The sequence below is a fragment of the Melospiza georgiana genome, chromosome 16 (assembly GCF_028018845.1).
Source record: "Melospiza georgiana isolate bMelGeo1 chromosome 16, bMelGeo1.pri, whole genome shotgun sequence".
NCBI classification, from domain to species: Eukaryota; Metazoa; Chordata; class Aves; order Passeriformes; family Passerellidae; genus Melospiza; species Melospiza georgiana.
In genome coordinates, this window is record NC_080445.1 from 16,157,134 (window position 1) to 16,170,998 (window position 13,865).

Consider the following 13,865-nt stretch of genomic DNA (forward strand, 5'->3'; position numbering starts at 1 on the left):
GCACACAACATGGCACACGGGACACGGGACATGGCACAGGGAACATGGCACATGGGACACGGCACCGGGAACACGGCACAGGGGACACGGGACATGGCACAGGGAACATGGCACACGGGACACCGGACATGGCACAGGGAACATGGCACGCGGGACACGGGACACGGCACGGGGAACACGGCACAGGGGACACGGGACATGGCACGGGGAACATGGCACAGGGGACACGGGACATGGCACGGGGAACATGGCACGGGGAACATGGCACAGGGAACATGGCACACAGAACATGGCACTGGGAACACAGCACATGGGACACGGGACATGGCACCGGGGTCACGGCACATGGGACACGGGACATGGCACGGGGAACACGGCACATGGCGACGGGACGCACCGTGGGGGATGCGGCACCGGAACACGGCACACGGACACGGCAGGAGCCGCGCCCTGGGGTCAGATAACGGGACACGGCCCGGGCGGTGCTGCAGGGACAGGACACACAGACTAGACAGGGGGACAGGACACGGGGACAGGACACACGGACACGACTCGAACATCACCGGCCCGAGGCAAGGCCACCACCGCGTGGGCGGGGCCGTGGCGGGGCACGCCCCTTATGCTAATGAGAGCTGAATCACGCTCCGCGGACCGCGGCCGTCGGGCAGGACGGGCTCAACCAGGCGGCGCGGAGGGGGGAACGAGAGGAGGGCATCAGAGCGGGGCAGCCAGCGCCGCCGCTGCGACCTGGGCACGGGCGGGGGAGCCCGGATGCGGCTGGCCTCGCCGGCGGCCGCGCCGCGGAACCGGGATCGGGGCGCGGGGAGGAGCAGTGAGGAGCGCGCGAGCGGGCGTCCCCCCTGCCGCGCGCGTGGTGTGCGCCGAGGGCGGGGCGGGCGGGGGCGGTGGGTGCGATCACGTGACGGGCGGGCCGCCGCCATTTTGTCCTGCGGAGGCCGTATTTAGGGCGCAGCGCGCGCGCCGCCGCCACTCCCGCCGGGACGGAGCTTCCGCGCCCCGGGCCCCGCCGCCGCCCGCCCTGCGCCCCCACCCCGGCTCCCTCTGCCCCGCCCGCTCCTCCGCCATTTTGTGGCCGAGCATTGCCCGCCGAGGACCGGCGCCGCGGCGGAGCTTTCCGCCTTTCCCCCGCCCTCTCGCTCTCCGATTCTATCGGCGCCTCGGCCCGGCCCGGCTCGCGCAGCCATGTCCTCCGGCGCCAGCCCCGAGTACGCCTCCTTCTTCGCCGTGATGGGCGCTTCGGCCGCCATGGTCTTCAGCGGTGAGCACCGACCGGCAACGGGAGGGGCCGGGGGGAGGGTGGGGAGAAGGGGGAGTGCGGTGTGGGGGAAGCGGCTTCTTTTTTCCCGTCACTGCCCTGCCCCGGCGGGGCGCCCTCGCCGGCAGGGGCTGGGATTCCTGGGGCCTGGGGGCGCCCCCCCCCGCTCCATCCCCCGCTCCATCCGGGCTCTCGGGGGCAGCGGAGGGTCCGTGCCGGTGACGTCACCGCCGGCGGAGCCCCCGAGGCCACGTGACTGCGACGGTGCCGCCCGGGCCGCCCCCCCCCCCCCCCCCCCCCCCCAGGCAGCCGCGGGCCGGGGTCCCCCGGGGCTGGGCTGGGCTGGGGTCGTACCCCGGCACCGGCTGCCCGCGGAGTCCCCGGCTCTGCCTCCCCCGGCCTCCGCGGCGGCGGCGCTTCTCCCACTGTGATTCGGACGTGGTGTCTAAACCATTCCCCGGATAACGCAAGACCGGTTTTTAACGGGATTAAACATAAATGTGCGGTCGTTTGGCGGGCAGGCCGCCTTAGAGACGTTAATGCCACTGCAGGCGATGGACGGGCTCGGGGATGCCGGGGCACGGGGAAGCCCCGCTCCATGGCGCTCCCTCTGCGTCTCCAGGCAGCGAGCTCAGTGCGGTGTAAATTGGGTCATCCTGCGGCACTGCTCTCCCCACTGAAGGAGCTCAGATGTAGGGGCTGTAAATGCCGGTTTGCACCAGAAATACCGTCCTTTAATGCGTTGTCTCTCAGAGCCTAGTTAAACCTACAGAAGGTGACTGCTGTTCCTGCACAGCGTTTGCTGCTCTTTGGTGGGGGCAGACCTGCTGTTCCCTTTTGGATCTAACATGGGAAGGCTTCAGCTGGTTTTTTTTCCAAATGCAGGTATCACAATAATTAGGAATAAAACAATTAGGAACCAATCTGGCTTTCCTTTCTGAAGGCTTAGCCCATGACTCCACAGACGTGAACATACTTAGTGGTCTTTGGCTCCCTTCTAGTCCTGAATTGGTCGTAGCTCAAGCTGCCTAAGTGCTGTTGAGGTGCTTGGGATCCCATTGTGTTAATATGGCCTCTAAGATGGTGGCTGGGTCTGCAGGATGGATTTTGGGAAGCTGCTCTTGATTGATGTGTGTGGGAGATGAAATCATGCAGAGAGCCAAGTGGACAGTGAGTTAAAATTAGTGCTTGAGATGAAGCTGTCTAGCCATGCTGGTGTGGGCACTATGGACTGGTTCCACACCAGCCGTGTTTGTGACTTAAATTTTTGATAAAACAAAAGCTGGGTTAGGTGTGTTTAGTCTTGCTTAGTTTGTACATGGTGGTGGGATGCAGATGTTGATGCTGTGGGCGGTCAGTGGCCTGCCACTTGCATTTCAGACACTGTACTCACTCTTGACAGGTAAAAATTTTCCTGAAAGTCAATGGGTGAAATGCCAAAGGAGCCAGAGTTGGGACTGCTGACCTACCTGCCTCTTGGCTACTGAAGATAATGGAGGAAGAAACTAAGACCTAGTTACTTGTTGGGAAAAAATAGTCAATGGTTCACTGCATTTTGCAAAATGGTCCTAAATAGCGAGCTTTCCTTCCAAGGAAGGAGTTGCTGATTTCCTCTTGCAGAATTGCTTTTGGAAGCAAAAGAACATGGCTGTGTGGCTGTAGACACCATGTTAGTGACGTGAGAGTGTGCTTCAGCTGAAACATCAGTGAGGGATGCAGGCTTGAGTCAGCTCTGACACGAGTTTGGAGTGGTGCTGGCGTGTCTGAACCAGCAGAGAAGCCTTTCCTAGAAACTGCAGCATGACAGCGTGGTGCTGTGGGATTGCCAGGGGAAGGTTTGGGTAGGAGAATGCAAAGTCAGTGCATAAGCTCTATTGATGAAGGCTTGGTGTCTGTTTTGTGAGAGGTCTCAATCAAAAATTTGATGCAGAATCTCTCTAGTCTTCCTGGATTCAGTGAGTTCAGAGGTCTGTCCTGACCTTAATGATGTTGTAATACCAGCAGGTCTGAGCCATGCAGGTACTCTTGCCAGGGCCAGTGATGGGTTCAGGTGCTGGACAGCAGGTTATAGATAGTGCTGATGGGAAATTATTTCTTAGGTGTGGCTGTTCAGTGAAGCAGTTTGTATTTTTAAGGCAATAAGGCAGAGGTGTCAACAGAGGATAAACTAAAACTTGCAGTTATGTAGCTTTTGTAACAGGCATGTTGCATCACAGCATGTTCTGATGGTAGTTGTTAAAAAATCCTTGATTTTGAAGTAAGGAGCTAAATCTGGACAAGCAGTTAAAACTCTAAAATTGTCCTGGATCCGTGTTAATTAGTGCAGTGAATCATGCCTGACTCATGCTATATCTAAAGATCACATTCTTGTGGAGCTTGTAGTTCCAAGATATGTTTCTAGTAAACATGTTCAGGTTCTATACTGTCCAGGGTGGTTTGATGTGAAAACAAGTGACTTGGAGCAATCCAGTGTGCTGTGTGAGCACTACTTGCTGATGGTAAATAGATAGCAGAACTTGTTCTGGTCAGCCAGAGACAAGAGCAGGCTGCTGTGACCTTGGCCATCTTTGAGCCTGTCTGGTTATTTGCAGATTACAACTTGTTCTCACTGCTGCAGTTCCTTATTTCCCATGGGGTGGGTCAGGTGCTGTTGAGTGATTAAATTATTGTAGCTTTTTCATGTGATATGAGCACACCAGAATGGACAAGTGTGGTGTTGGGCAGAGCTGTCTATTTCTCTGTGTGCTGGTGCTCTGTGCAAAGCTGTCACAAGTGTGACAGCTCCATGCTGAGCAGAGTTGTCCTTAGGCCTGAACTCCAGCTGGGTATTCAGTGCCTTCAATACCTGCTGCACTGCCAAGCAGCTGGAAGATTCTTCTTGAAGAGAACTTTAGCCACCAGTGTTAAATTAGTCCTGTCTTTTAATTTTTGCTGCTGTGAAATAGTACTTTTGTTTTAAATTAAGGCTTTAGATCTCATAGCAGTTGGTTGGCTTTTAAGGGACCTCCATGGTGAAATAGCTGGCTCAGAACATGTAGTTTGGTGCAGCTGACAGCCCTGCACAGTCTGATTCTGGAAGGCATCATGACTGTAAACAGCTTGCATGAGGATGGCACCTGTGCTTCCCAAAATACTGTCTGAGAGGTGGGGAGGTGGAACAGGAGAGCTGCTTGCAGGTAAAAATAAGATGGTGGAGTGCAGCTCAAGGTAATTTTCTGCTCCAAATGTGATGTGGGCAGGTGTGTGAACTACCAGACTGTCTGCAGTAGAGATTAGCTTAAGCTGTTGTCCTTTACAGCAGGTAAAGCAGTGGATGGCTGAGACCTCAGAGCTGTAACAGAAGTGAGGTAGGCGATGTTTCTACTGCTTGAGAATGAGGGAAGGCGTCTCACCAAGGGCAGCATTTCCTCTCAGTAAATGCCAGTCTTGGGAACATCTGAGAATGAGATGGATCATCATTATAAACCATTGGCTCTGCAGAACATGGCTTAAGCAGTTGTGCTGCAGTTTGTACTGTGGCTTCCTGATGGATCCCTGTCACCCTGGAGTCACTACACAGCCTGCAGGTGTTTCCCCTGTGGTGGGAACAGCTGCCTCAGGACCTCTTGGTCAGCTTTTTTCCTTCCTAGAACTGGCCTCTTCCATCTCCAGAGCATGACTGGTTGTGCACAGATGTTGCAAAGTGAACAACATCCCAGCCTGGGCAGGCTGTTGGGTGCTCCTTGAAGCAGTGGTTCACAGCAGTGTGTCCTTCTCCAGTGAAGCGTGACTGGCTGCACTCACTTCCTTCAGAGGCTTTGGCTCAGGCTGTGGTGGCCACAGGAGCGTCTGCTGGGTGCAGGCAGGGGCTGTCCCGTGCCACAGCAATGGGGCAGCAGAGCTGTGGGTGCTGCTGAGTGTTCTGAGCTCCCCTGAGACCTGCTGCTTAGGAAGGGGTCTTGCGAGGTGGTGCAACACACTGCTCTGCCAGTCGGTACCTGGAACACACTGGTCACCTGGTTTGTGAAATGGGTCCTCTTTAAGGTGTTGTGAGGGAGCCTCTTTGATGATAAAGATATGTATCAAGTGTCTGGGTGGACTTTGCTGCTTGCAGAAGGACAAGCCTGTGCTCCATGGCCAAGTGCTTTATCATAATTAAAAAAATCAAAGAGCTCTGTGTGACAATCCAGAGTGCCAGTTGAAGCAGCTCTTGGACAGTTGGCTGGCAGATCCTTTGTTTTCCTTGAACTGCTGCTATAACAGCAATGTCTCAAGGAGCTGGTGGTTTTTTAAGTTCTCAGATGTATTGACCCAAGACTAAAAGTCCTGCCAGTCTTGGAGAATTTTGATAATGCAGTAAGCTGACAGTGTTAGCAGCCTTTGGAAGAACATTATGGAAGAACAAAAAGTTATCCCTAATCCTGAAACAGGTGACTCACTAAAGGGTTCTGAGCTTACAGCTTCCTGTAGAGCAGCTTCACTGTTTACTCCTGGGGTTTTCATTGGGGAACAGGCTTCAGCCAGTGTGATGAGAATTTGCATAGGCTCCAGTGCAGTTCCCCTAAGGAAGCTGGTCTGTTCTGTGCAGCTGCACCTGGGCAGAGCAGCAGGTTTTTTCCAGAAGTATCCATTACTGTAACTTGAGGTGGAGCTGTTGAGTGTGGTGGGGTGGGAGGGGGCAGGGCCAACCTGTGGGAAGCAGCCTGTTTCTTTCGAAGTGTCCAGGTTTCTGGTATGGCAAAGCAAGGACTGTGCTTCACCTGGATGTCACCTTGAACATTTCTCCAGCCTTTTAAGAACAGCCTGCTCAGGGATGAATAGATGTTGGTGAATTGGTGCCTGTCTGCTCCCAGGAAAGCCTGCCTACTGCAGAGGGCAGCCCATTTGATAATGATTAGTTTTAAAAGGCTCCAGATGTAAGTGCTCATCCCAAATGATCCTTCATGCTTGCTGTGATAGTAACCAGTGGTATCCTAATTGGAAAGCTGGCATTTATTACTAGCTCACTTCTCACGCAGGCAAGTTCTGCATGTTAGTGCTCTGCAAATCTCTCACATGCAGCGTGGAAATCTGGTTCACCATGGTGGGATGTGGGAGGAATCCCTGGCTTGGATGGACCAAATGCTGCTGGAGTGTATGTGGCTGGTTCTGAGCCTGTGTGAATATATCAACTGGTGAAACTGGATCTGTGCTACTAGATCTCTGAACTTGGAAGGCTCCTCACAGCCTCCTTCTGTATCAAGGGAGTGACTTGCATCTGATTTAATTGCAAGGTTTCTCTTGTTGGTGTGTGCCCTGAGTGAGCACAGTCACCTGCTGGAGCTAGAGCAGGTTGGTTCTGATGCTGGGACTGCCCTGATCTGAAGAGCAGGATGCAGGCGGAGCCCTGTGGAGCTGTGGCAGTGGCAAGAGTGCAACCAGGCTGCAGTCTTCGGCACTGCAGCCCATCTGGCAAGGGCCTGTCTGGTTCATACTTGATCCTGGAGCTGCACAGCCCCACCCTCTCTGCTAGCACTGTTAAAGGGACAGATATGGGGAGGTGCCAGGCAGCATACCCTCAGCCCAGAGGGGAGGGCATTTTGCCCCCAGGAGCAGTACATAAATCAACTCTGGGCTGTGAGTTCAAGGAGTAAATCAGGTATTTCACAAGGGGGTTAACCTCTGAAACAGGATTACTGGGAGTAAGTGGTCTTGAGTGATGTGCATTGCAACTTCTCTGTATTGTAACATCATTGAACTTCTAAATGGCACAATTCCTGGTTAGAGACCAGCATGGATTCTGTCTCTGGTGAACTAGATAGGTGAAGTGCTTTTTGACCTGCCAGGTAAATGTTTTGACAGGTCTACCTCTTTAAAGGTAGTGTTTGGAGCTTGCTTGGCCTGTATGTTAGAGGTGAGGGAGCTGGATGAACTGACACAGAAACCCAGAGTCCTGGTGTGTAGCAGAGGTACAGCTCTTGCCCCATTTCCAGTGTCTGCCGCAGAGCTCTCTCAAACTTTGTTTAGCAAGATTTTGGAAAACACATCCTTCCAATGGATCAGGGATATGTAAATGTAGCCTATGAGTATATGTGCTTCAGTTGTTTAGAGCTGCTGCAAGGTAGAGGTGAAGGTGTGGAGGAACATTGTCCAGGGTGTCTGTAGCCCAAAACTGTGAGTGGCTGTGCCACTTGGAGGCATGGTGGGAAGCAGGTATTGTCTTTGCCACCTTCCCTGTAATACTGAGATAATGTCAAAGATGCAAGGACTACTTGCCAGACTAGTTAAGGTGCTGGAGATGTCTCTTGGTTGGGGTGGTGGTAAAGGCTTCCTTGGGAGCAGATGTGCCAAGCTCCGAAGCTCTGTGTGGCCACCAGTGGGAGTTCAGTAGAGTTCCAGTGACATCTAAGACTGTCATGTGAAGACTGGTAAAGATAGGCTTTCTTTCAAGCTGTATTTAAAACAAATTCAAGGCATAAGATCTGGCCTCTTCTGGGATTTTAACTGGGAACTGACAAACTTGTGCTGCACTGTCCCTCCACAAAAGCTTGAGCAAGCTGACTTTCTTGTAAATGGGGTTACAAAATCACCTTCTCTAATCCATCACTGCATTAATTGCAACACCCTCAAGTAGCTTCATGCTTTTGGAGGAAGTGATGACTGATAAAACTTTAAATAGTGAACTTCCCTCATAAGCCTCTGCATTTTTTTGAGAGGTTTGTAAAAGATTGCAGACAGGAGAAGCGGTTTCTGCTAAATTCTATACACAGAGTAGACAGTGGAACCAGGATTCAGGCTTAGTTCCAGCTCTTAGAAGGTGCTTTGTCCAACAAAAAGGTTTTCTAGGTCAAGTCAGTGATTTCTTTCTAGAGTTCCTAAGGGCTACAACTTAAACAGAGCCATCACTGAAATGGCTGATTAGGTCCATGCGCTAATATCCAGGTTCATCTTACATTTGCAGCCTGAAGTTGCTCCTGGCTCAAGCTTCCTAAGTTGGGTTCTAGTTCTGAGTAGCCCAAAATAGCCCTTTACATCACTTGGTGCCAGTCAAGGTTCAAGAGCTTTGCTAGCACAGAACAAATTGGTATTTAATGAGACTTTCCCTTCAGGTTTTTGTAACTAAAACTGAACTTCCTCCTGAGAATGAACCTTGTTCATTCAAGGTTCTGCTTGTATGAATGATGTGGGCTTCTAGTGCCAAGCCAGGAGGATGACTACCCTAAATATGGGCTTTATGGGGGTGCTGAGTGAGAAGCAGGGAAGCATGTACCCAAATACCTCCAAATACCTCCCAGCAACTCTTCAGGACAAGGTGCACCATCTCAAGCTCTAATACTGGTGTAAGGCAGTGACACATCTTTGTGGAACAAGCAGCTCTCCCTTGGAGAAACCTTGGTTTTCTGTGGGTGGAGCAGATGTAACTGTTAGGTCTCAGAACAGCACAAAGATGTGAAATGTCCACAGTTTAAGTGGACTCCAGCAGTGTTTTAGAACAGGTGCAAGAACATTTTCTTGCCTAATAGGATTGACCTCTGAGGACGATCTTGATGGTGTCAGAAAAGGAGACTGCCTGCCCTTCCATATGCCTGTCTCTGCTGCTTCAGGGACTTATTCCTGGCTGGCAGTTGACATGCATATCACCTCTGGATGATGGTGAATACAGTAGGAAGCTGTGGAGTTCCAGAGTACTCCCCAGTAAGGCTGAAAGGAATGATGTCTTTTCAAGTACTGCAGAATCAAAGAATGATGTATTTGAGGAAGTTTCTGTGAGACTTATACCAATTTTTCAAGGCAGAAGTTACTTAGGGATAGTGCTTTGGACTCTTCCAGGTCTCTGGTACAGGTGATAAACCCATCATCCTGTGCAGGTCTCTGCATGCTCAAATGTTGACAGAGATGATGAGTAAACCTTAGGTGTAAGGTGGTTGTGGTCCTCTGTAAACTACAAGCCAAACTCTTCTTTGTGGTTCCAGTGGCTGGATTGACAAGTGTTCGGACCAGAATCCTTCATAGGTGAGGTCCCACTCTCCATGTGGCAGAACCTTTCTCCAGTGAATGATGTGGAACAGTAATATTTGAGTTGATTTCTATCTCAGTGTGTCTGATGGAGCTGCAATGGCACATTTAACTCCAGGGCCAAAGCATCGGCAAATGGGTTTTGTGGAAGAATGGGCCCCACAAAGGAGATCTGTGCAGCTGAACTCAGTTCAGGTGGCCCAGCTCTCAGCTGTGTTCTGCTGGGGTAAACGGATGTGCTTTGTTGAGCCTTGCAGTGTGGGCTCTGGGAGGACACAAACACTGGAGTTCCCTTTGGGACTTTGGATTTTGGCCCCTAAGGAGGGGCATGGATGGCTGCTGGGGGTGTGCCCTGCTGTGAAGCTGGCCTGGGAAGATGTTGTGCTATCAGTTGTGTTTGAACACCACCTCTTAATCCTTTTTGGAGTAGAACTCTGGGTAGGTCACTTCCTCATCCCTTAGGGGAGTATTCCTGGCTGTCATGTGACTGTGTTAGTTTTGCACAATCCTTCCTTGTGCTGACTTAGCTGTTCTAACTGCAGCCTAGTGAAAGAAATAGTATTTGGGGATATGTGTAATGCATTTTTTTTCTCTTCCAGCCTTGGGAGCTGCATATGGAACAGCAAAGAGTGGCACAGGTATTGCAGCCATGTCTGTCATGAGGCCTGAGCTGATCATGAAGTCCATCATCCCTGTGGTCATGGCGGGTATTATAGCGATCTACGGCCTTGTAGTGGCAGTGCTCATTGCCAATGCCCTCTCACCTGAAATCACGCTATTCAAGTAAGTTGCTGCATCTGGCAGTTCTGTTTCAGACTGTCCTGTCACTGTTTGATGCTCTGTGTGGGGGTGGTTTTGGCTCAAGGCCCCTGGAAGGGCTGGCAGCGCTGAATGTGCTTGGCTGGGCTTTGGAGCATGGGCTGGGTTCCAGCTGTCCTGTCAGATGCCTCAGCCCCAGTGGAGTTGGCTGTACTGGCTGTCACAGATCAATTCAGTGTCCCACTGCTCGTTGTGGGGCTGTGGCTTGGAAGAAGCCATGTACAGGCAGCACTGGGAGAGGAGGCAAAGCTTGTGTCATGATGCCAGACTCCAGACCTGGATGCACAGGTGTTTCCAAAACTGTCTAAATAGATCTGCTGTTGCCTGGGAGATGCAAGTAAATAATTAATATCGCTTTTGCTGTGGTAAGTCAATCCTTGAGCTATACATCGGGCCTCTAGCAGCTACAGTCTGAAATTTAGTCTGCTCTTGGCTTCTGAAAACAGCTGGAACTGGTGTGGTTGAGCCCTCTTGGAGTTAAACAATGCTGCTGAAGTGACACGTATCTGTGTTGCTGTACAGGCTGTACCTGTGAGCAGAGTGCTTGGCCTAACAAGACATGGTCTAAAACAACAGATACAAATGGTCCTTTGCCATTACCAGGTGAGCAGACACTGGTAGGGACTGCTCCACAGGACACTCTCCTTCTTGGGAAACCAGACCATTCCTGCCCAGCTTCTGCAGTGCAAGACACCTGAATGTGCTGTGGCTGAAGGTTGGAGATGAGCAGCTACTAACAGGCTGCAAAGTATTGTGGGACAGGCATTGCTGCAAGTGCTGTTCTCACAGCATACTGAGCCTGCTGGTGGCCAGATGAACCCAGTAACTCCGTTCCGTGTATGAGCCACGATGTTCACATGAACATCAGTTGAAGATCCTTCACTGCTGCCTGTCTTTTAAGTATCAGAGTTAGGAGTGTCAGTAAGCATTGCTTTGAGACACATTGGGCTTGTTGAAGGAGTTAGGGGCTTAAGACTGCGTGTCTCGTTCCTTGCCACTGAAACTCTTCCATCTCTGTCCCACAGGAGCTTCCTTCAGCTGGGCGCTGGCTTGAGCGTGGGTCTCAGCGGTCTGGCTGCTGGCTTTGCCATTGGCATCGTGGGCGATGCAGGTGTCCGGGGCACAGCACAGCAGCCCAGGTTATTTGTGGGGATGATCCTCATTTTGATCTTTGCTGAAGTCTTGGGTCTCTATGGCCTCATTGTTGCCCTTATCCTCTCCACGAAGTAAATGTTGCGGTATGATGTAAAGAGATGTAACAAATCTACGTTTAACAAAAAAAAAAAAAGCTCCAGAATGAAAATGGTTTCTCCAATGTGTACAGTTGTCCCAATTTGGTAGTTGATCTCTTGTAAATGCGCAATATATGTTAGTGACTCGTCTGTCCTGTGTGTACTTCAATATTAACTTGGATGGGTTGCTCCAGGCCTGCTGCATGGCTTGGGGTGGCCCGTGTGCAATTTTCCACCCATTGCTGTTAGTATTTTATGTATAAATATGAACTAGAAATGTAATTTTTTCTCTTCACTGGATGTTTATTTATAAAAGACTTGACATGTTCATACATCTATGGAGCAAGGATTTTCAATTTCCCATGCTATATATATTAATCTTATATATAGGTAGATTACACTGTGGGGTAAATTGTAAGTGCAGAGAATTCCTTGGATGTAATTTTGATTCTAAAGATTGCTGTAGTGTCCTGGTATTGGAGTATGAGAATTTTGTGTTTTATTACAGCAATTGTCCGAAACACTCCCGTGTTTCAATAGTAACTGCGTATGCTCCGGCATCAGTCGTGCACCCAGTGTTGGGTTACAAACTTCTACCATGTTTCCAAATAAAACTTCCTCACTACATTGCTGTAATGAGTCCCTGGCTCTGATTTCCAGCTGTTGCTGCTCCTTTAGGAAGGGTGAGGTCTCTTGAGGCATGCAGGTTCCTGAAGTGACTGGGCAGCATGCCAGTGATGCTGCCAGCTCTCCTGGGCTGTGGCAGTGTGGTTCCCAGCTGCTGCCATGGGCCATATTCATGGTGAGCAGGGATGCAGGGCTGTGCTCACCCTGATCTCACCTGGCTCAGTGTGGTGCTCTGTGACCAGGGGTCAGGGAGCTGCAGCCTGCGCCAAGGGCCAGGGAGAGACGTGCAGGCTGCAGCCTGTAGAGGAGCTGCCTTGTCAGGAAACAAGCAGCCTGTCCTTGTGCTGGCCCTGCAGAAGCTGAGCTGCTTGGAAGCTGTACTGTGAATAGTAATTGCCTCTGAAGTACCTCAACAATAGTCTCATCAACAAAATGGCTTCAGTCAAGAATTTGTATTTTTATCTTATAAATCACAGGACTATTTGAGCTGGGAGATTCTGGTGCTGCAGCTGCTGAGTGCTGGAGCAGCCTTCTCTGGCCTGAGGATTTGAGTACTGCCAAGCTTATATGGGAAATCTGTGTTGGACCCTTTCAGTGGTAAAGCCAAAATGTTACTACTCAGACACCCAGTGCTAGCAGTGCCTTTGGCATCAAACCAAGCTGATGTATTTGGAGGGATGTTTCACCTGGTTGGGAATGAAAATACATGTGTGTGTTTCACCAAGGTACCTGTCCAGTGAGGGGTGCAAGTACTGTGAAGAGCTGTGGCCAGAACAGAAGGAATTCACTGAAGCTGTTTGGAGCTTCTAACCTGGCAAGGGTGTTGCCCAGCTCAGGCCTGGTGCCATTGTGTGCACCTTCTGGGCATTCAGGAGACCTTAGCTATGAGCTGCTTGTCCTTTCAGGGTCAGCAGTAATTATTAACAAAGACTGGGGTTATTTTTTGCTGTTTGCTAGAACACTGATCCCTATGCAGTCACCTCTCAGTGGGCTGGTTTTTCTTGGGCAGTGCTTTGCTTTGTGGCAGTGTGAGGTGGTGGTGGGGCTGTACAAAGGTGTAAGCTGACTGAAGGAAAATCCTGCATGCCTGCTGAAGCAGTGGATGGTAGAAGGTGACACTCCTGATCTGAATGGTTTCAGTAATTCCTTTCAGCAGCAAAAGTAGACAAAATCTCAGAATTAGGCTTTCCCCAGAGGTCATAAGTGTTTATGGAATCTGTAGGTTGATTGTGTCACATTGACTGCAGAGGGAGCTTTCCTGGTGCAGTGTGACAGCTTGCAGCTGAGGGGTGAATCCCAATCCCAGGCTCTGGAGAGGATGCTGCATCCAGCTTGCAGTTCTGCTGAGAGGAATTGAATTTGGCAAGTCAAATTGTGTGAAAGGATAGGAGAGGGGCCTGTCTGGGGTTGCAAATATGCTTAACATTTGGTTCTAGCTTCTGTAAGGGGACCCTACTGCCAGTCTTGCATTTAAGGGAGCAGGTAAGTGCTCTCATCTCCAAAAGCAATAAGCAATTGAAAGGCCCCCAGTTCCAAGGTACCTTAAGGTCCCTTGTAAGTTGGTGGCATCATGCAGAGGCAGTTAATAGGACCAGAACCAGTGCAGGGAAAATCCCTTCAATGGCATTTTGCTTCATGCCTTAGAACTTGAAACCTTAGTCATTAATGTACCCATGCAAGAAGAATAGAGCTGGGGTGGGCATGGATTGGGGGAGGATCACTTTGTGCCAAGTACCTGCAAATACACCCAGAGTCAGATTAACATTAGTCTGTAGTGCCTCAGCCATGACATGTGATGCTCTGAATCCTCTGTGATGATTCCCGGCTGGAAACTCCCATTTCAAGCCCTGTGCTGGTACTATTGCATCAGCACGTTTCTCAAGTGACTCGCGGCATTAAGATGAGGGACCTTTGGGGTTTTTGAAATTCTTTTACTG

General features: G+C 50.8%; 1 protein-coding gene across 1 annotated transcript; it reads left to right on the top strand.

Annotated features, from left to right (window-relative positions):
- Positions 1-994: 994 nt before the first annotated feature.
- ATP6V0C (ATPase H+ transporting V0 subunit c) lies at positions 995-11,928 on the top strand. The gene is made up of 3 exons (XM_058035495.1): positions 995-1,279; positions 9,850-10,033; positions 11,095-11,928. The coding sequence occupies exons 1-3, from the start codon at positions 1,204-1,206 to the stop codon at positions 11,297-11,299; spliced, it is 465 nt and encodes a 154-aa protein (XP_057891478.1). The 5' UTR covers positions 995-1,203; the 3' UTR covers positions 11,300-11,928.
- Positions 11,929-13,865: the final 1,937 nt, after the last annotated feature.

What these genes read in the sequence shown, in the direction of transcription:
- ATP6V0C (XM_058035495.1), top strand. Translation starts at nt 1,204, where the DNA reads ATGTCCTCCGGCGCCAGCCCCGAGTACGCCTCCTTCTTCGCCGTGATG. An exon ending in GGCCGCCATGGTCTTCAGCG is followed by an intron (nt 1,280 to 9,849) that starts GTGAGCACCGAC and finishes TTTCTCTTCCAG; the next exon opens with CCTTGGGAGCTGCATATGGA. An exon ending in CCTGAAATCACGCTATTCAA is followed by an intron (nt 10,034 to 11,094) that starts GTAAGTTGCTGC and finishes TCTGTCCCACAG; the next exon opens with GAGCTTCCTTCAGCTGGGCG.